The 22,409-nt window shown below is 46.2% G+C and overlaps 1 protein-coding gene across 1 annotated transcript in view; it reads right to left on the reverse strand.

The window, feature by feature from the left end:
- Positions 1-6: 6 nt before the first annotated feature.
- Positions 7-22,409, reverse strand: part of ASXL1 (ASXL transcriptional regulator 1) — a 74,774-nt gene continuing 52,371 nt past the window's right edge. The window contains exons 6-14 of the mRNA XM_045295216.1: positions 9,886-10,006; positions 9,714-9,811; positions 8,927-9,020; positions 8,313-8,465; positions 6,932-7,095; positions 6,747-6,843; positions 5,355-5,460; positions 4,485-5,109; positions 7-4,097 (exon numbers count right to left, since the gene is read on the reverse strand). Coding sequence (XP_045151151.1) covers positions 1,290-4,097; positions 4,485-5,109; positions 5,355-5,460; positions 6,747-6,843; positions 6,932-7,095; positions 8,313-8,465; positions 8,927-9,020; positions 9,714-9,811; positions 9,886-10,006 — 4,266 coding nt within the window. The 3' untranslated portion in view covers positions 7-1,289. The remainder of the gene's footprint in view (positions 4,098-4,484; positions 5,110-5,354; positions 5,461-6,746; positions 6,844-6,931; positions 7,096-8,312; positions 8,466-8,926; positions 9,021-9,713; positions 9,812-9,885; positions 10,007-22,409) is intronic.

Raw genomic sequence — 22,409 nt, forward strand, 5'->3', positions numbered from 1 at the left:
AGGGCTTCCACTTGCTGGAAACGAGGTGTGGAGGGCGTTGAGAGAAGGGAAGCAGCAGCAGGCAGGCATTGCCATGTCCCTTCTCAAACCTTTCATCTAGTGGTCACTGGAGAGCAGGGACTCTGCTATTGCTAACAGGTGGCCACCCTAGAGCAGACCTGGGACCCTGCCAGGGCTGCCCAGGGACCTCACCCATGAGTCCAGAGGCATGTAACACTGGTGGCGGTGGCTTGTCCTTAACGATTGGGGGAGGAAAGAGGCAAGGTGAAGAGCAGGCGAGTGAGGGTGGCTGACCATGGCTCTGCAATGACAATGGGCCACCTAATGGTCACAAGTCCCTGGGCTTCACCCTCCTTTGGGCCAGCAGGGCATGCCGTGGACCTGACAACAGGGCTAGTTACGTACATTGGCACCCCTTAATGCACTGACAGTGAGATGTCAAGTGAGGAGGAGCCATTCTGGTTCTCTGTACAATACATCCATTTATAGGACCGGCCAGTACTGTGTACAATGTATAAATACATGATAAAACATCAGAGGTGCATAGAGCATACTTACAGAAGCCCACAAGTCCACTGTATACATCCAGGAAGGAAGAGTTAAAAATATAAAAATAGGACACACACTGCTTTGAAATGTAAAAGGACTTTCCCGGACACAGGTGTGGAGACGCCCACTCCCACTGAGTCCAAAGGCGGCAGAGACAGGAGGGGGCACGTGGAGGAATTCCTAACCAACTTCTGGACACGTGGCTTCAAGGTCGACAGACAAGCAGCTCTCCAGCCCCATTGTCCAGGTGGCTCCAGCCAGGGGAGGGCACCAAGGCACCATGTCCGCTCAAACCAGCCAGTGACTGAACTGTGACCCTGTGATCAGATCAGCAGCTGCTCCCAAGTTACCTTAACCCTGTGCTGGCCACTTTCCCAAACACAGTAGCAAAAGATGATAGGTGTGGACAGTGGAAGACAGGCATTTCTTCTCAGGTCAGTGAGGCCCCTTGGGGGGAGGACACAACCTTGTTTCAAGTTCCTCTGGGTGACAGGTGGGATCCCGACGCCACCCCAGGCTCAGACATCGGCTTGAGTGCTTGGATTAGCTGGCCTTGGGCAGCCCAGTGGGCCCCCACAGGGTGGCTACATGAGAGGGGCTGTGGCACTGTGAACGTCAGGAGAGGCTAGGGTGCGCTTGCCCGCAGACAGAGACCATCATTTCAGTGAGACTCTGTTTCCAGACTTAAGATCGTTATCAAAATACACACAGCATACAGCTTTTCCCATGGCCATACTTTCTTATCTCACCACAAGGCACAGCACACAGAGCTTTGAGGGGCCGATACAGTCATCGTGACAGAACGCACCGCAGCCTTGGCACATGGTCATGGCTTTCAGGCTGCATGCACATTGGAGCGAGAGGCTCTCCACTGCGCTGCTGTCGGTGAACATCTGCAGGGACAGAGACGCGCTGTGGCTCGTGCCAAAGTTTGCTTTGTGGCTCAGCTGCACCACACTTCCAGCCAGGCCTTTGGCAAACGTGGGAGAGCTGGAAGTGTAATTAAAGCTGGTGGAACTTAGCTGGAGTTTAGAGAGCTTCCCATAAAATGCCTGCTTGATATTAAGCTGGGAGGGGAGGGAAGAAGGCTCCAGAGGCTGCGCCAGCCCCTTCCCAGGCTCTCGGGGTAGCTTCCAGAAGGGCAGGTCCATGACAAAGGGCATGCCTTGAAGATGCTCCATCAGCTCCAGGGGGCTGCGTCCGAGGGCCCGGCGGTTCTCTGCATTCATCTTCAGGGCGCCCCCTGCTGCAAACTTTTCGGGCTTTGTGCCACTGGCGGAGGCAAGCGGCGCCCGAGACACAGAGCTTTTGCTGGGCCCCAATGGCCTCCCGGGAACACCAGGAGGAGCATCAGCAGGCAGTGGTGCTGGGTCCACAGACCTGGGGCCCTGAGGGGTCACAGCCATATTCTTAGAGCCAAAGAGCTTCTTCCCTTGGTCTCCTAGGGACCGACCTGCTTGGTCTGGACCACAGGAGATGGCACCAGGCGACAAGAAGCTTGGGACTCTCGAGGTAGTGAATGTCCCTGGGTTTCTGCTGGGAGCAGCACCAGAGGGTCTGCATGGGGACATGTCCTGGGCTTTCTTTTGATCTTCCAAACCAATGGAAGAGAACTGGCTTGTGGAATCCATCTCCTCTTCCAGTTTCCCAGAGGCGGCCGCTTGACTCCTCACTGGATGCAGGGGATCTGGACAACTCGGGACTGTCTCAGAAACCATGGGAGGCCCTCCAGAAGCCTGGGTGGCTGCGCGCTCCATACGAGCAGTGCTGGCCTCGTGAGGCAGAGGCGGTGCCTTCAAAGCTCCCGGGGTCCTGGGGTTGCTGTGGCCAACTGTGTGACTGGCCCCTCCAGAATCAGACAGAGATACCAACCTCGGTGCGCCACCATGGCTGGGCTCTTTTGGAAGCGGGAGTTGAAAGGATTCTGATTTGTTGCCACCCTGGGCTGAAGGAAGAACTTTTTCCAGGGGTAAACTCCCCTGCAGTAACTGCATCACAAGCGGGCTCGAGGCCTCCACTGAGGACCCAGACCTGTCGAGGCACACGGGCTTCAGCTGGTATTCAGAACTGGCCAGCAGCAAGGAGTCAGGGATCTTTTGGGGACCCGCACACACCCGAGACACCCAGCTCTGAGTACCAATCATCCCATCTGTCCTTGTAACCACACCCAGGTCCCCATTCTTTTTTGAAAGCGAGGTGGAGGAGCTCCAGCGGAGTCTCTCGTCCTTTTCCATGACCCACGGTCCCATCTTCCTGGCGGCTTCCCCGGGCTCGGCCTCACTGTTATCCTCGGCAACGCTGCCTTCACAGTCCGAGGCAGTGTCTGTGGACTCACTGTGAGGACTCAGGGCCTCAGAGTCACCATCAACCTCGAGCTTTTCACCTGGGACCTGCTTGCAGATGCCGTCAGTGCTGCCCATGCCTTGACCCGGCACTGCCCAGAGTGCAGGAAGGTGGCCTGGGGTACCAAGATGCTCCTCATTTGTCAACCTCCCAAAGAATGCAGTTACATCGGGAGCGGCTGTCTCCCACTCTTCTGCAGCCGGGGGCTCAACGACAGACAGGACCTTTTCTCCGGCATTAGGGCCAGGCTGTGCCACTGCCTGGTCTCTCGAAAGCTCGGCCATCCTAGGAGCCACAGCATCAGCCTTGAGCGGCTTGGCTTTCAGGTCTTCTTGTCCAGTAGCACTTTCCCTCGAGGGTGGGGGGCGTGAGCTACCAAGTTCTAATTCATCATCCAATGGTCTGTCCTGCAGGCAATCAGCCAATGAGGAGCCTGGGGTGGGACTGGGGGTCACATTTACAAGATCCTTCGAAGAGGGATTACCAACTAGAGCCTGGCCAGGGCCTTCCTGCAATACAGTTTCCTGCACCAGAGCCTGCACAGGACCAATCTCCAGGGGAAGGAGGGGCTCTCGCTCTTCACACTCCTTTTCCCAGCAAGTGGCACCAGAGCCACATTCAGTCCTAAGATCTAGATGCAGCCTTGGCTGCACAGCCAATGGCTCAGCTCCTGGGGTTTGGGAGGACAGTGGGGGCAGGGCCTGGCAGGGCTGGTCCCCAGTGGGAGCAATGTGGGGCTGAGAGGCGTCTTCTACACTGGCACCCTGCTGTCCGGGGCCCCTGTCCTCCCTCCTGGCTCCAGCTGTGGCAGGACCAGCTTGGACCCACTCCCCATTCACAGGACAAGGCGGCAGTAGTTGTGCTCGCTGTAGATCTGACGCGCATTCTCCAGGGGTGCTCTGGGCTCCCCCGGGCTCAGGGTGGCCACAGGCCTCACCACCATCACCAGCGCTGCTGCCTCGGCCACCTCCCTCATCAGTGGCCCTGCCGCCACCTCCACCCGGGCCACCCCCCCCTCCGATGGCAGTGGAGGCCGCCTCTCGCTGGGCTCGGGCCTGCAGAGCACGGGCTTTAATGTCTGCGAGGGTCCTAGCACCGGTCCGACCCCGGCTGGAGGACTCTGTGACAGGGACGATCCGGGGGCATATCTGGTAAGCGGGCTGACCTTTAACCACCCAGGGTGGTTTGATGCGTGAAAGTTGAATCTGCAAGAAAAAAAGAAAAAAAAAGAACTTAGTTTTAACTGAGTGGTACTCTAACCTAGGATAGGACCTCAAAGCAAAACTGGACCTAAGAGACTGAGGGAACCAAACCAAGTCACCCTCCTAAAACCCAAGACTCACTGTGAAACGAGGTTCGCCGTACCCTTCTCGAAGATCCCCCTATCTGGCTCACTTCTAGCAGGCCTTCATGAGTCCCCACAGCAAGGACGTCAACACCACCCACCAAGATGAAAACTTCTGAAAGACCCTGACCTCTAAGAGCACACCAAGGAAAGCCCTCTCCTATAGAAAATTATCTGCTCCCCTGCAAGGGGCCTATTGCCCCTGAGATGCAGACTCCAAGCAGTCAGGAAGCCATCAGTGACCTACCCGGATGGGCGGGACTTTGGGCTCCTCTTTAGTGGGCTGTGGCTTTTCGGTGTGAACACTTTCAATTGTGTTACGAAAGGACTGACGATCTTCAAGCCGGGGCTTCTTTTCGGGAAAGGATGCAGAGGCCGCCTGCTCAAAGGATTTCCTCTTCTGGTCCTTGGGCTCCTGGTCCACAGTCTCCTGAGGCAGGCTAGGAATTCTGTCTGTAGCTGCAGAGGCACACACCAAATCTCCTGGCTCAGTCTGGATCTGGGAAGCCGCAGGCTCTGCTGGGACTTCAGGCCCCTCTGGGCCAGGTGCTGGAGAGGACACGCCTGGCAGGTGAGAAATGCTCACCCCGGTTGAGTCGGCCTCAGCCTCTTCGAGAGGTGTGTCTGGTGCCACTGACTTCCCATCTGTAGCCATCACTGCAGCTTCTGGCTCCTGTTTTTTGTATAGATTCCTTCTGGCTCTGGTTCGGAGATCTGGCCGAGAGCGTTTCTTGAAATGGCCGTCCCGCTGCCGGGTGGCCAGAGCACGTTGTAGCCGTGCTGGCTCTCCTGAGACACGTAAGTCACTCTTGAGTTCAGCCTCCTCCTGGCCCGTGTTCTGCTGCAGGGACTCTTCTCTGGTCAGACCCAACCTGAAACCAAACCACATGATACCATCAGTTACAGGCCAGAGAAGGAACACCTCCTTTATTTCCAGGCTTCTCCGAGCGGAATAGGTACAAAAGAAGTCGTTGCGGTGCTAAGACCAGGGAAAAATGCCCCCAAGCCGCACTCTGAAGGGCATCAGCCAAAATGGGCAGAGGGACTGCAATCTCCACACTGCTGGCCAAACACCAAGTATGTACCTGCCTCAGCGCCCCCAAGAGCCCAGCCTTACTTCTGGCCATAGTAGTCCTCAAAGAACTTTTCCTTCCACTGCTCCACCTTCTTTTCCTTCTCCATCTCCTGTCGTATCCTGACTTGCATCTCATGAGTGAATTCACCTGGAGTGAGAGAAGCCTAGTCTAGTGAGTGCATTCAGGTTAGTAACATCTGCCTTTAACGCACTGCTGTTGATGCCGACTCATAGCGACCCTATAGGGCAGGGTCAAACTGGCCCTGTGGGTTTTCTGAGGCTCTTTATTGAACCAAAAAGCCTCATCTTCTCCTGGTGGTTTCAAACACACTAACACCATCTTGTGAACAAGCAAGTCTGGTCTACCACATCATGCGTTTTCAAAATACACGTGACTTGCAAGGACTTGAATATGCCATCTCCTGCAGAGGACCTCTCATAGCAAGTTCATCCCTAGGACAGACAGAGCTAACTTGTCCAACATATGGGAGAGTGATGCTCCCCCAGAAGTGGCCACCGGCCATCCAGTAGCAAGCAATGGACTTCTAAAAAGAAAAAGGTGATAAACCACTCTGCCTCCCTAACCAAGTTACCCAGTGGGGCCAACAGCTTCTCAGAGAAAAGGTCTGCTTCCCAGGTTGGTCCTTGGCTGGCATCTGGGACTGTGGCTTTGGTGAAGGCTCCCTCCACCTAAAACTCAGGTGCCACGTTTATGCAAACAATATGGCTCATGCTCAACAGCTGCTTTCCCTGAGAGAGCTTGGAATTTGGGTACACACCAGGCAGGTTACCTATCTGATGAGACTCCAGTGAAAAGCCTCATTAACTTCCCTGGGAGTTAACACTGTACGCATCTTACCGCAGCTCGCTGGCTTCCCCCCACCCCTGCCCATGTACCCCCTTTGCTGACTTCTCTTCGTGCCTTTTTGTCAGATCAACCACCCACCTATGCCACCTTCCCTACAGCCAGGATGAGTGGGGAAGAAGAGGGAGTGAAGAGGAGACAAGAGGCGGGTATATATGCAAACACTTGGCCGAAGTCCCCAGAGAAAGGGCCGGTCCTCCCACACACTCCGAGCCTTTTTTTACGAGTGGCACATTCATTCATTCATCCTTTTGCGGGGGGTGACTCTCAAGCAACTCCAAACTCACTGCTGAAGAAGCTGACTCAGAGTGATCCTATAGCACAGGGTAGAACTGCTTCTGTGAGTTTCCGAGGCTGTTAACTCTATATGAGAGTAGAAAGCCTGGTTTCTCCTCGAGATCAGCCGGTAGTTTCAAAGCGTTGACCTTGTGGGTGGGTTTAGATTCAGAGCCTGCTTATACTAAACACCCCTTGAGAGATCAAGAGGAGGCTGACAAAAAAAATGGAGCTTGGCCTTTAAATAGCAGGAGGGCACCTTCAAGGTGGCAAAGAGGATGAAGGCTACTTACCGTCAGCCAGGCGCTCCCGCCAGCTCTGAGCTGCATGGGTGAAAAACTCGTTATTCAGTGCACTGCTGCTGAGACGCAACAGACCATCTGTTCCCACCTAGAAGGTTCAAGACAAAAATAAATGAAAGGAACTTAGGAAAAGAACTCCACCCACTGGGAGCCCGAGAAGAGTCGCCCAGGCACACCTGTCTATCCACTTCAGGGAGGAGGAGGAGCAGCTGCTGCTGGAAGGGGCATGGCAGAGCGTGGAAGGTCCGAGAGTTGATCAGGGCACGGAGGTTGGTGTTGACCAGAATGGACCCAGGCGTCTCAAAATCAATCTCCTCCCCTCTGTTGCGTTTCATTTGGCCTGTGATTTTTGAAGCATGAGAAGGAAGGTATGCGTTTTCATCGCAAAGGTGAACAGTGAATAGCAAATAGCAAATGCCAATTGCAAGGAAAACGCCGGGGCATCACCATGTGGCCGGCTCATCTCCCAGTCCACCCCAATTGGAATTGGGCAACCACTCCTTCAGGTGACCAAGACACAGCTGGGCTTGTCCTCTTAGAAAAACGGGGGGCCATGCTGTGTCATCAACTGAAAGGGACATTCTTTCCTTGGACAAACCAGGCAAAGGGCAGGTTCTCAGCTTCTCTTCAAAACTGGAGAACAGGCTCCATCCACTAAGCCCAGTGGGAGGAATGATAGAATTGTCTAACAGCAAATGCAGTTAGTGTGCTGGAGAAAAATCTGTCGAAGCCTTCTGTGAAAGGGCCAAGCTGTCTGTTCTCCAGGCTGAAGTATGATGAGGGCTGCTCAGAGCCAACCGAAATGCCAATACCTCTCACACAAGTCTGGGCAAACGCTACTCTTAATAGAGAACTACGAACAGAGAGAGGCCTGTCAAAGCCTTGCTCAGTGAGCTGAGGCAGCAGCAAGGCCACACACCCAGTTCCCACTTGGACAATGGACTATCCTCATTTTCAGAAGCCACGGCTAGTTTTAATGGTTTAATGTGGCCCATGGACAAAAATCAAAAACAAAAAGTATGTGGCCTGTAAGAAATCAACCCTAGAAGCACAAACAGCATAGTTACTTGGCTGAATGCAAATGTCTTACTAGGAGCAGGGGGTGATCAGGGGGTACACACACCCTGTAGCGCTGTTAAATTTGTTTGCACCCCCAAAATTCAACCTATGCTTCTACTCAGCATACTGACTAGGCTAGGGAGAGGAAATCGGATAGAAACTGCAGATGTTGCAAACAAATGTGGCAGGATCCTACCAAAGGAAAACAAACACATGTTGGAATCTTCACTGAGAAGCTGACAAACCAATTTCCCTGAGCACACACCCCCAACAACGCAGCATGCCAAGCACCAGGCTAGATCGTGACGGAACATACAAGGACCACTGTGGTGCCATCTCTGTCCAAAGCTTAGCAAATGTCCAATAAGCAAAGTACAAGGTCAAACAAAGAGAGCCACCCAATTAGTAAACTAGTGAAGGAATTGGAGAAGGCAACAGTTCCTGGCTAGGCCGGCTGGTCCCCTGTACAGGCAGAGAAACGAGTGTCAAGCCACTCACCTGTGGCTGGCTTCCGGAAAGCTCTCAGGAGCGGGGCAGGGTCCCGTGTGACCTCGGCCTGGCCACGAATAGCAGTGCTGCCCAGGGCCAGAGAGCCACTGCTGCTGCTTGACGGGCTACCACTCTCACCATCAGCGGGGCGGCCCAAGAACCCTGAAGGCACAGAATTCCACCAGTCAAAAGTCTCACAGGCCGCACCCAGGGGTCTCAGACAAGCTCACTTCTCCCAGTTCTCCAGGAGATGCTGCCAGCAACCCCAGGGGCTTCTACAACCAAGCCTGGGGCTGTCAGAAGTCATCACTTCATGGTCTGGCTTTCAAATACCTCCCTAAGAATGCCAAGCCACCACTTTACATCTGGTACAGCACGGCACTGTCTACAAAGCACGTGTACCCGACTTCATTGGATGGATCCTTATGACTATCCTGTGCGGGAAAGAGGCAGGCACAGGGCAGAGCCTGGTGCTAGTACTAAGTTAGACCTCGTCACCACAGCATGTTACCTTCCAGGGCGTGGCACTGGACTGGGGCTATAACCAGTTGAGGTCAAAATGGCAGAGAGGGAACAGGCCCAAGGCCTGAGGCAGAGACACCACGGTCATGATGCACACGTACCTGTTGCGGATTCCACGTGGGCCCCGTTTACCTTCAGAGGTGTCAGGACAACTCGAGGGAGCATCACCCCAGTCTTTTTCTTTTGCTTGCTTGCCTATAATCCAAGAGGAAATTAATAAGAGCCGTACACACTGGTCTGTGGTTAAAACCTACTAGCTACATTGCAGGAGAAAAGATGAGGCTGGCTTCTCCCAGACAGATTTACAGTCTTGGAAATCCCAAGGAATAGTCCCAACCCTGTCCTATAGGGTGGCTATAAGTAGGAATCAACTTGATAGCCACGGATCTTTGGTTGTGAGTATCTGCAGGGGCACAACCACAACCGGACTCCCTCTTGATATCACTCTCCCAATCCCTGGTGAAAATAAGAGTTTGCATTCAACCACAGCTGCAGTGCCTGTTACTGAGCCACACGCTGGCCACCATGCCAAACTCTTTACATGCAACATCTCATCGTCCCATCTTCACCCTGCACTGAGGAGAATGTATTCTCTTACATCTACCTTACAGGTAAGTAATTTGCCCAAGGTCCCAAAGCGGTTAAGTGTCAGGTCCAGAATGAAAGATGCGGTCTATCTGACTTCCAAGCTCATGTTCTCACTGCTCTGCCTTGTTATAAGTCTCCCTCAGATGCCGTCTTTGTTTCAAGAGTGAACAAAGTCACCCAGCCTCGAGTGGAGAAAGAGCACATCTTTTCCCTCTCCAACAGTAGTAACTGCCATGGATTCACAGAAGCAGCAGCCTGTCTCCCGTCTCCACTCCACCCAGTCCCCGTGTGCCTCCCCACCTGCGAGGAAGCTCTACAGCTGTCCCTGGGACTGGAAAGAGGCCGACTCTGAGACTCTGTAGAACAGGATGCATTTGAAGATGTTTCATCAAGAGACACTGGAAGAGAGGAAAATACAGCTTAGTTCCTAGGAACTGTCGTGGTGCTTCAGCGGTCTTGTCAGGGTACTTACCATCATTTTCCCCACTCACAGTGCTAGCTTCATTAGACCCACAGCTCTCCACGTCGGCTGTGTCCTCAGGCTCCTCTCCCTCCATCCCAGCTGGGTTTCGAGACCACTGCAGGGCATCTTTCTGTGCAGCAAAGCACAACTCAGGTCAGCAAAACCCTATGGATCCTTTAAGTGCATGCTGTCATGTTCCACCAGGTCCATTCCGGCCCAGAGTGACCTTAAAGAACAGAACTGCAGGTCTTTGCTCCCATGGAATAGTTGGTGAGTTCCGATTGCTAACCTTCAGGTGGTCAAGAACTTAACCACTGCCCACCCAGGCTCCTTTGCAAGCCTATCAACCACTCCTAACTCCGTGTGCTTTCTGAAGAGGGAGACTTAGAGAAATAGTCTAGATAATGACATCCTTTCAAATGGATGCTTTTGTTTAGTAAGTTGTTTTCAAACATACATCAAGATATAATTTTATATCCAAATCATTCACTAAATATGTATGGGGTGCCTCCTATAAGCTACCAGGGGTGTGGGCAGTATAGTGGCTAAGTGCCTGGCTGCTAACCAAAAGGCTGGCAGTTCAGACCCACCAGCTGCTGTGTGGGAGGAAGATGTGGCAGCAGCACTACTCTGACCTGTAGGGACACACTATGAGCTAGAAACGGACTCAACAGCAGCAGCTTGGTTGGTTTTTCCTATCAGCCACACCACGTGAGTCCCCCGCCCCCGACTTTCAATCCCAGTGATGCTTTGTAACTGAATTATTTGATCTTCCTTCACATTTCTAGCAGAGTAGATATTCAGATATTAATTATTCCCACCCACTCAAAAACTTTCACTTTAAAATTCAGATGAGAAACCGAGGAGGAAAGACACTGCAATCACCACACAGGAAGCCTGCATCCTACAGTGACCCTGACAATCTGGGGCGGGGGGAGGGCCCACCTACCATGAAGATTAATCAAGGAGGGTAGAAAATCTAAAGGATTGCAATACAAAGGTGCATACAGAGAAGGGCAGCAGCTCGGAAGAAGGCGTGCAGGAGACAGTTGGGGAGAAGGAGGAATGGTACGCAGAAAGTGTCAGGGGGCAAGACTTCCAAGGGGGTGTGCTGCTTGAATGAAGTTTTAAAAGAAATTAGCTACTAAGCAGATAACGTGGCAGGAGGGGTTTGTAGACAGTGCAAATGTGAAAGAACATTCCATTCCACACTGGTAGAAACTGTAGTTTTAAGGGTGTGAGGAGCCAGTGAGTGAGGTGGACAGACAACAAGCCAGACTAAAGTCCAACAGGAAATGCTCCAGTCCTGGTAGTGAGGGCAGAGTAGACAGGAAAGCCTCTGCCCTGCCTCCCTCACTTAACAAAAAGAGCCTGCCAATGGACCTACTGCAGAGTCTCAGAATTCAGGACTAATTTCCAAGGAAGGATCTGGACAAGATGGATTGATACAGTGGCTGCAACAAGAGGTTCAAACATGAGAACAATTGTGAGGATGGCACAGGACAGGGCAGTGCTTCACTCTGTTGCACAAAGGGTCGCTGTGAGTAGGAACCAGCTGAAGGCACCACCACCACAATTGTCAAGGAGGGGCCTCACACTCCCCAATACCGAAGGGATGTGAATGCATGCTGCCAACTGGGAGGTAGAGCAAAGATAAGCAAAGAGGATTGTGTTGGAGAGGGGCTTCTTTTAGATTAAGAGTATATGAAGTAAAGTAGGTAAAAATCATGGTTCTATCCTTTAAAAACATACCGTAAATTTCTAAGGGGAACCTACAAAACTTTTACTCATCAATGTCAAGGTTCCCTTGATCTACTACACTGTTTTCATTAAATTAAGCCAAAGCAATACTGACTTACATTTTTTTAAAGAATACAATTTTAAAGTTTCAGGCCCCACCACCCCCAACTTGGCCTTAAATGCTCCTTAGGATTGAAAGCTAAAGAATATTTTTAACACTAATCTTGCAATCATGCTTATTTACTGACAGCTTTTTGGAATGATGAAACAAATCTAATCTCTGAATCTGAGTCAAACTAAAATAAAATACTCACTAAACAAACGAAAGAAATCTATTACATTGGCAAAAATGACCCCTAAACTCCCATCCTGCCAAGACTGTGGGGAAACCATGCACCCACTGTCAGTAGGAGTGAAAGTAGTATCAAAGGCTGACACACTACCAGTGTGAAAGTAAACGGTTATTAAAAAACAAACTATATACCTTTCAGCCCAAATATGAAGCATAAAAAGCCATATAAAGAAAAAAAAACCTTAACAAACTTCTTTAACAAAAAATATGCAAATTAAAATCACGATGAGATACCACAATAGCTAAAATTAAAGCTTGACAATGCTGAGTGTTAAACTAGGAAGCCAAACAGGTACACAGCAACCCGATTCAACCATTAGCAAATGTACAAATATGTTTGGCACCAACTGAGAACATAGTTTGGTACAGTTAAGATATAAACAAACATCCTATGACCCAGCAATATCATTTCTAGGTTTGGAGTCCCTAGAAAAATACTTATAGGAGTGTACTGACATTGTAAAGCATGTGAAGATTGGTCACGGCAATATTATTATTATAAGACTCAACAAGAAATAACCCAACTGGTGGCCATCAACAACAGTGTGGCGTCGGTGCCATCAAGTTGGCTCTGACCCATAGCAACCCTGTACACTACAGAACAAAACTGCCTGCTCCAGGGTGTTCCTCAAAGTTAGGGTTGAGTCCTCTGTTGCAGCCACTGTGTCGGTCCATCTGGTTATTACGGGTCTTCCCTTTCTTCACGTATCCTATGTCCCTTCCCTGTCCTCCAGGGACTTGTATCTCTTTATAATGTGTCCAAAATATATGAAGTGCAGATTTATTTGTGGTTCTTGCAGTACAAGATACTTTCAATATTCTTCATCAACACCGTAATTTATAGGCATCAATTCTTCTCAAGTCTTCCTTAATGCATATGAAGGGACTGAAAACACCATGACTTGGGTCAGATTTCCCTCAGTCTTCAAATGGACATCCAGACGTCTCTGTTCTTTAACACTCCCAAGAGGTCTTCTGCAGATTTTCCCAGTGCAATACAGCATCATTGTATTTCTTGACTGCTGCTTCCATGGACAATGACTATGGATCCAAGTAAAATAAAATCTTTGACAACTTCTTTTCTCCATCAACAGTAGAATCAATAAATGGTCAAGGTATTCATGAATGGACTACTACCCAGTTATAACACAAATGAATCAATGAATAAAACTACTTACAATATGCCATTATCTTAAAAATAAAATGTTGGCTGAAGCCAGACACACACAAAAATACACTATAATAATTTCATTAGTAAAAAGAAGTCCAAAAACAGGCAAATTTAAATTGTATTGTTAAGGATGCAAATACAGGTAGAAAAATGTTAAAGCAAGAAAATGACTTCCATAAAGCTAGGATAGCAGTTAACCTTTCGAGGGAGAAAGGAGGCTGTGATTGGGAAGTGGTACAATAGGTACTCCTGGCTGATGGCCATGTTCTATGCATTGACCTGGGGAGTAATCTAAAATTAGCCATCACCACTTTTAGGTGGTGAGTTGGAGAGCTTTTCTTTCTCCTCACTTGCTGATTTTTCTGTAATTGTGTTTTTTTTTAGTGCCATCAAGTCATTTCCAACTTAAAGCAAGCCTATGTAAAACAGAACAAAGCACTGACTGGTCCTGCACCATCCCCAGCAAGAAGCTTACATTTAAAAAATTCAAGTAATGACTGATCTTTCATGAATCCAGAATTATTTTTTAAATGCTACAAAATACAATTTGAGCTATTTGAACACAATGGCATACTGAATGTTAGTGTCACATTGCTCAAATGTGATAGGTGTGCTGTCAATAATTATTAAGTAGGAGAGCTTCGGTGGCACTATCCAGTAAGCATTTGGCTACTAATCACAAGATCTCAGGTTCTATACCATCAGCTGCTTCATGGGAGAAAGATGACACCATCTGTGCCCATAAAGATTTATAGCCTCAAACACCCTACACAGGGGCACTGTGAGTTACTGCAGTGGGCATGTACAAAACTATGCTTAGCTCTCTTGGGACTAGGGAACACAAATAGGAAGGATTTTTACCGTTTGAAAAATGGATATTCTTAAATTCTGCCTTCTTTTTAATTAGAAGTATAATTTACAAAGAGTGAAATGCAAAGATCTCACCAGCCGATGCATATCTTAACAGCATATAGAACATTTCCACAATCTCAAAAAGTTCCCGTGCCCCTTCTTAGTCAATCTTTACCCTTCTCCCACTGAAGAAATCACTGCTCTGATTTCTAGCACCTAAATGAGTTCTGCTTGTTTCTGATCTTCACATAAAGAGTCATACAGAAGGTATTCTCATTTGTGGTTGGCTTCTTTCACTGAGTTTAATGTTTATGAAATTTATCCATGCTGTTATAAGTATCAGCAGTTTATTGCTATTACAAAAGCAGAATTTATATATAAGCATTTACTTATTTACTCTTTTGAAAACTTCTGGGTTATTTCCAGGTTTTAATCATTATGAATAAAACTACTGTGAACATCCTCATAAATGACTTTTTGTGGACTTGCTTTTTTTTCATCTTGAGACAGCATAACTTTCTATTTATACACTTGTCTTAAGATACAAAACATTGACTATGAAATGGGAACTCAACCATATCCGTAAGATGTGCACAGATCCCGGGAGTCCTGTGGGCAGGAACGCAACCTGACAGCTCTGAGATCCTGACGCGCGAAGATCAGTCCCCTCGAAGAGAGCCAGTAGAGTTCCAGAGAGAGAATCACGCCCACCCCCCCCCCAAAAAAAAGTCTCTGTGTCCTTACACCCAGGAAATGGCTCAAGAGGAGCTCAAGATAGGTGGGCTGTGGACCCCATACCATGCCACCCCCATGCAGTCTACCGTGATATCAACATCCACAGTGAGCCCGCCACCCCCACGCAGTCCACCGTGATCGACATCCAGAGTGAGCCCCACGTGCCTGACCTTGTCATCTGGTCCCTCTTCAACATGCTCTTCCTCAACTGCTGCTGCCTGGGCTTCATGGCCTACGCCTCTTCCGTGAAGTCTAGGGACTGGAAGATGGTGGGAGACATGACCAGGGCCCAGAGCCACCACCGAGTACCTGAACATCTTTTCTACGGTCCCCGGCCTCATGAGAATCCTCATTTTCATTCTTCTTCTCGCCATGGGCAGTGATGAGCTTCCAAGCCCTGTCACAGAGGATGGGCCAGCAAGGCCACTAGCCACTGCACCATGCTGTGTCCTGAACCCTCCAGCCCTGCCCTGCTGGACAATCTGACCTCTGGCCTGCCTGCCCTTACTCCTGTCCAAAGCCGTTTGCGCATGTATCTCCACCTATCAGCAAGCTCAATAAAGTGCCCCGGTGTGTATGGGAAAAAAAAAAGATACAAAACATTTTCATGTGTGAGCTGTTGTTTGGTCCTCCTATAAAAGATTACACAACAAATACTGCTCCCTTCATATGGCACACACAAATGGTCTATGGAATATTCAGAAATTTGTATAGCACCACCCACTTGGCAAATGGCTAGAACACAAGACACAGAGCAATGTCCTCTTAAGCAATAATCAGTGTTCATGGAAGCAGCAGTCAAGACATCAAAAGACACACTGCCGTGGATAAATCTGCACAAGACCCTTTTTAAAGTGTTGAAAAGCAAAGATGTTACTTTGAGGACACCTCACCTAGGAGCTATGGTGATTTTTCAATCGCCTCATATGCATGTGAAAGTTGGACAGTGAATAAGAAAAACCGAAAAACAAATCTATGCGTTTGAATTACAGTGCTGGCAAAGAATACTGAAAGTACCACGCGCTGCCCAAAGAACAGAAAAATGTGTCCTGGAAGAAGTAAGGCCAGAATGTTCTGTGGAAGCAAGTATGGTGAGACTTCATCTCACATACTTTGGACCTTTTATCCAGAGACACCAGTCCCTGGGAAAGGACATGATGCTTGGTAAAGTAGAGGTGCAGTGAAAAATGGCAAGTCCCCCTAAAAGATGGAGTGACATAACGGCTGCAACAATGGGGTCAAACATAAGAACAATTGTGAGAATGGCGCAGAACCAGGTGGCGTTTCGTTCTGTTATTATAAGGTCACCAGGAGTTGGAATAGATGTGACAACACCTAACAACAACGAGCAACATAATAATTCGTAAAATTTTTGGACATTGATATTCACAAATAGACTTGTAAAAAATAAGATCAAATGACAATCCGTTCATAAGTAGACATACACATACCCATGTTTAATAGGCACTATATACAACAACAAGATGAAAACAGCCAACATGCCCATCAGTGGAAAACCAGATAAACAATGTGTATACACACACACACACACACACACACACACAAAGTGGAACACTATGCACTGTTAAAAGAATGATGATGAAATTATGAAACACTTCATGACATGTCTGGATTTGGAGACCACTGAGTGATAACCACTTGTCTCTGTCCTACTGGGGGCTCACATGTCACTGTGATGCTGGGAGCTAGCTATGTCTTCGGTATTTCAAATATCAGCAGGATCATCCAAGGTGAACTGATTTCAGAATAATGTCTAGACTAAGAGCAGACTAGGAAGAAGGGTCTACTTCTGAAGGGTTAGCCACTGAACTTCTCACGGATCACATGGAGCCCTGTCAGATACAATGCTGGATCTGAGCCGCTCAAGACAGAAGGCAATCAAAGTACAAGTGAGGACGAGTTGCCTTCTGAAAGCTGAGTCAACCACAATGATGTGGACAGAGCAAATCTTTTGGAACCTTCGTTTTGGAACCTGCTGATAAGAGCGTAACTCAAAATGAGAAGAAATAGCTACAACAGAAGGGGTAGGGGGAAAAAAAAAGAAATAGCTACAACAATCTATTAAGAATCAGAACTTGAGAAGTACGAAGTACGAATCTAAGGAGGCTGCAGGTCATCAAAAATGAAATGGAACACATAAGCATCAATATCCGAGGCATTAGTACATGGAAATGGACTGGTACAGGCCACTGTGAATCAGGCACCCTACAGCTTACTGTGGCAGGAATGACAAATTTACTTATTTTATCACCAAGAACATTTCTAGATTTTTCTATGATAATATCTATAACATATAAAGAAGTCTTGGTAATATAATAATTATTCAAATTTACACACCAACCACTAAGGTCAAGTGATGAAAAAATTAAAGAATTCTACCAATTTCTTCAGTCTGAAATTGCTCAAACCTACTATCAAGCCACTGACCCAGTGGTTAGTAATTCAATGCACAACTCACTACGTCACCAGTGCTCCTCAGAACATTAACTATAATGTTCTTAAGAAGATTCAACATTTAAAGATGTCAGTTCTTTCCAAACAGACATGTAGAGTCCACACAATTAAAAAAAAAAGCAAACAAACTCCAACAGGATTTCTTGAAAAATTTTGACTCATTATGAAAAAGCAAAAATAAATAAATAAATTTAAAAAATTTTAAGAAATGAAAAAGCAAAAAGGGCCACAAAAATAGCTTAAATTTAAAAAAAAAATTTAAAAAAAATAGCTTAAATTTTTGTTTTTATAGTTGCATTGGCATGTAAGTTGCATATCACACAACTTAATAGGTCCAATCATCACCACAATCAATTTCAGATAATTTTCTTCTTTCTCATATTTTAGCTCCTCTTTGCTCCCCAACCTCCCTACCATACTCCCAGGCAATTATTAAGCCAGTGTCTCTATAGTTTTACCTATTCTATATTTCAAATATAGAAAAATCATATAAAAATAAATAAAAAACAAGAGAAAAACCTAAATGGAAAACAAACCTAGAAAATGTTAACAAGTTGAAACAACTTTAAAGCAGGTCAAAGGGGAGCTCAAGTGGTACGGTAAAACACTTTAACCTACCTACACCTGCCATAATAGCAACTTTATAATGTTTCTTGACTATTATTCACATATCTGGATTATGGTCAGAGGGGACTGGCCAGAGGCTTAATTCATGTGGGGACCTAGCAAATAGATTTTGGTCTCCTACTGTCATCCGTAGCCTTCTGCAAACTGGGTATTCAGAATGTAAGCTCTAAAACTGTTCCCTCCTCCAGTTTTGGGTTTTATTGTTTACAATCCTTGGATCACATAGGCTATTGTGCTTCTTCCAAGTGAACTTAGTTGACATTGGGCCAGGTCATAAGAAATAATTGTTCTTGGATTAGGTCTACAACTGTGAGCCCCAAATCCATTCATGTGGTGTATGTATGTCTCCACTTTAGAGACATCATTATCATTTTATAAGAAAGAACATTATAAACCATCCCCATGGGGCATATGCTAACTCTGTTATTATCATTTGTTTAACCAGTGGTTTGGAATTTAAAACACTGTTGAGCAAAGAAAATTGTATGTATAAGCCAGCTTTCCAAACTACAATATATGGATTGTTGGTTTGTACAGATTAGATGGTTAAATGACTGGACACTATTTACATGAACAATGAAGATTAGTACTTTCAAAAATACTCATTCACAAAAGCTGAACCATACCTGCCGGACTAACACATAGGCTTAGATACTCTTGAAGAACAAGATGGAGCATCTGCTTTTTTTTTAAAAGTTCTAGTAACAAAATCAGTAGATATGGTTGCCAAGGGACTAAGGGGGAAGTAGGAGATAACAGATTGCATATGAAAATAGGGTTTCTTTAAGAGGTAAGAAAAATGTTCTGGAATTAGTAGTAAAGTTGTAAAATCTTGTGTTGATATTAAATATTATTGAACTTTAAAATCGGTGAACTGGGTGTTTAAAACTTTAAAATGGGTGAACTGGATGTTATGTGAATTATATTACTTATGAAGGAGGGAGGGTGGGAAGGGGGACACAAAGGATTTGAATAGACATATCTCCTAAAGAAGATATACCATGGAAAGATGCTCAACATTATTAGTCATTTAAAAAAAAAACATTACCATCACAACGATTATGACTCATAAGTGTCCTGGTATATTAATATTCATCATTAGGGAAATGCAAATCAAATCCACAAGGATACCACTTCACATTGACTAATTGGCTACAATTAAAAAGGGAAACAATGAGTGTACCAGGAAATGCAGAGAAAATGGAACCTTCATACATTGCTAGTGGTAATGTAACATAGACAAGTTTTCCAATATTTTGGACAACAAAGCCTCAAGAAGCTTATCATAGTTATGATGACCCAGTAATTCTACTTCTAGGTGTATACTCAAAGGGGCTGAAAACAGGTACTCCAACAAATCATAATATACATTAATCACATGGTCATAAACATATGTAGTGAAATCCATAGAGACAGACTAGGGTTGACTGTGAAAGGACACTGAGTTTCTTTTAGAGGGAACAAAGTATTCAAAAATTAGACTTTAGCAATGGTGTTCCAACCTTGTGAAGTACGTGACACAACAATCCCTCAACAACTCACCCCCATCAAGTTGCTTCTGACTCAAGAGTGACCCTATATATGGTTTCTGAGACTGCGAGCAGAAAGCCTCATCTTTCTCCCAAGGAGTAGTTGCTGGTGGTTTTGAAACTCCCTGACCTTGAGGTTAACAGCCCAGCACTTACCCGAAAGCACCACTAGAGCTCCACACTTTAAATGGGAACTATGTGGTATGTGGATGACAGCTCAGTAAAACTGGGTTAAAAAACAAAAGCTTGCTAAATCTAACCGACACCTTTAAAATCATGAATGAATGCAATTAAAACTTATAAAACATGCATAAAATACATTAGTGTGTGAAAAAGTTAAAAGATCCCAAGCCAAAAATCATTTTTGAAAACCGAGATCAAAAGAGTTGCAATGATGTTTTAAACTTGCTTTGTAACTAAGTTTTACACTAAGACAGCAACCTCTCCCTGTATATTTATGAAGTTTATACAATACTGTCATTTTAAAAAGTACTTGATGTAAACTCTATTGATTTTGAAACCATGTGCCTTATTACAAGCAACTGCAATCTTGCAGCTGTCAAGGAAAGCAGCAGAGGTTCTTTAGAAAATGTGCAACACTCCTCCTCCCCCAACCCCAGTATATATTACAGAGAAGACTTTACCTGAGTCCTCATGAGTGATGACAAAGGAGTCTCTATCCATCACAGACTTATAGTTTCTAGTCGATAGTGACCACAGGCCTACAATCCCTCATCTGAACACTCCTCGGGCTTAGATGTGTTTTAGAAATGACAAATTTCAGGTTTAGAATGGTACATAGATGGTCTATCAACAACACCAGCATCCCCATAATCAAACATCAAAAATAAAAAAAATAAAAAGTATATGCTTATAGCAGTGAAATAACTCAACTAAACATACCCTTGTATCAGTTTTGCCAGATGAGTTTAGAGAAAAACGGAGTACCAGGGGCAGACTACCCAGAACTGCCCAGCATGTGAAACTGTTGACGACAGATTAATACGCAAGCACAAGGAAGCTCATGCTTACTTTTGTTATCTGGGTGCTCTCTGACCCTGTCAAGGACTGTAAAACTGAAAAGAGGTTTTGATTCTGTAGGAAGGTAATGTGGGGCGTGGAAGAAAAGACATATGCCAGCCAGACCTAGCAGCAGAATCTGTGATGTAGTGGGAACATGTGAAATTGTTCATTACATATTAGGCAATAAACACAAATAAACCTATACTTTTCTTGCTTAGTGGGTCCTCTGCCCTCAGGGTTTACTGACAAATGAGTTATAAAAAGCACAAGCAAACTAACAATTTTCACACTATTTTGGATTTCAGAATTATTAAGGACTCATGCACCCATGTCAGAAATGTAGAGCACACATCATCAGTAAAAATTTCAAATGAAAGAGCGCACGCATATGTTGAAGCATAAATATGGTAAAAAAGCTTATTTTTCAATAACAAAAAAATAAGGATTTGGAAGTCTTATATAAGTTCTAGTCTCTTTGACACAGAAAATATAAGAAAGCTTAACGCTATCTTTTCACCACATTCTATTATCAGTGTTTCTCAACCTGTGGGTCGCAACCCCTTTGGGGGGGGTTGAATGACCCTTTCACAGGGGTCGCCTAACACCATCGGAAAACACAAATACTTCACAATATATAATTACGTATTGTTTTGTGATTAACCACTATGCTTTAATTATGTTTAATTAAGTTCAATTTGTAACAAGCCTGCATATCAGATACTTACATGACAATTCGTAACAGTAGCAAAATGACAGTGATGAAGTAGCAACGAAAATAATTTTATTGTTGGGGGTCACCACAACATGAGGAACTGTATGAAAGGGTCGCGGCATTAGGAAGGTTGAGAACCACTGCTCTATATAAACCCAAATCAAATCCACTGCTGATGAGTCACTTCCCATTCCCGGTGACCCTGCAGGGCTGAGAAAAATCATAAATCTTTACAAAGGCTGTAAATCTTTACCAAAGCAGGCTGCCACTTTCTTCTCCTGTGGAAGAGTTGGTGGCTTCGAACTGTCATCCTTCTGGTTAGCAGTCAAGCACTGAACCACTCCCTGTCTCATCAAGCTGTATGCAGAACCTCCACCCCCACCCCAAGTATGCCATGTCACGCAAAGGTGGCAAAATGATGGCCTAGAGGCAGCCTCGCTCATCTGCACATGGCGACACATAAAACAATGTTTCAACAGTGGAAAAACTGGAAACCACCTAAATGTTCCAAGGAAGGAACTGGATAAATAAAACCAGATATATGATGCTCGATTAAACAGTAATTAAAAGGGACTAATGGACTGCATCACTGAACAGACCATATCTTTTCCATGGACACTTATGACTAGGAAGGACACACAATTAACGACAGTGGCCGCTACTGGGTAGGAACAAAGGCTAAGTAGCCAATAGGAGTGGGCAATGTGGCATCTGGGGTGGAAGTAAGACGCACTTCCCACTTTCTCTGCCCAAAGGCATTAACTTCCATTTAAATGTGACAAAACGAACACAAGCTTCTCTGTTCATGAAAATGATTATAAGGGAATAAGTACAGGTCTACAAGCTCAAAGAGAAGGGGGCGGGGCAAAGTCCACAGATGAGAGATGAGAACAGAACTCCGGAAGATGGAGAGCAGGAAGACAGAAGTCACTGACTCAGCAAGCTACCAAAGGAAACCCCACAAAAAGGCAGCCAGTGAGTATGTGGAACCCTCAGGGGACCAGGATAGGGAAGCACCAGGAAGCACCACAGAGGCAAGGTATGCACTGAAAAACAACACTGAGCAGAAGTATAACCCCTAGAAGACCCATCAGGTGCCCCTCCTTGTCCTAATCAATATCTTTCTCCAAGAGATTTTCTCCTCCAACTGTCAAATGATGGAAAGGTTTCTCCTCCCAGGAAAAGTGACAAGCCCAAGAACAAACACATTCAATTACAGATACTGAGGGATCCCCAAACAGAACATTAGAGAATATGTGAAAGCTGCTGGAAATGAAAAGTGATGTAAATTTTTAAAACAAGTTAGTTATCTTCCAG

Source organism: Echinops telfairi, unplaced genomic scaffold (assembly GCF_000313985.2).
Source record: "Echinops telfairi isolate 266 unplaced genomic scaffold, ASM31398v2 ScPeMD7_5592;HRSCAF=6446, whole genome shotgun sequence".
Classification (NCBI taxonomy): domain Eukaryota; kingdom Metazoa; phylum Chordata; class Mammalia; order Afrosoricida; family Tenrecidae; genus Echinops; species Echinops telfairi.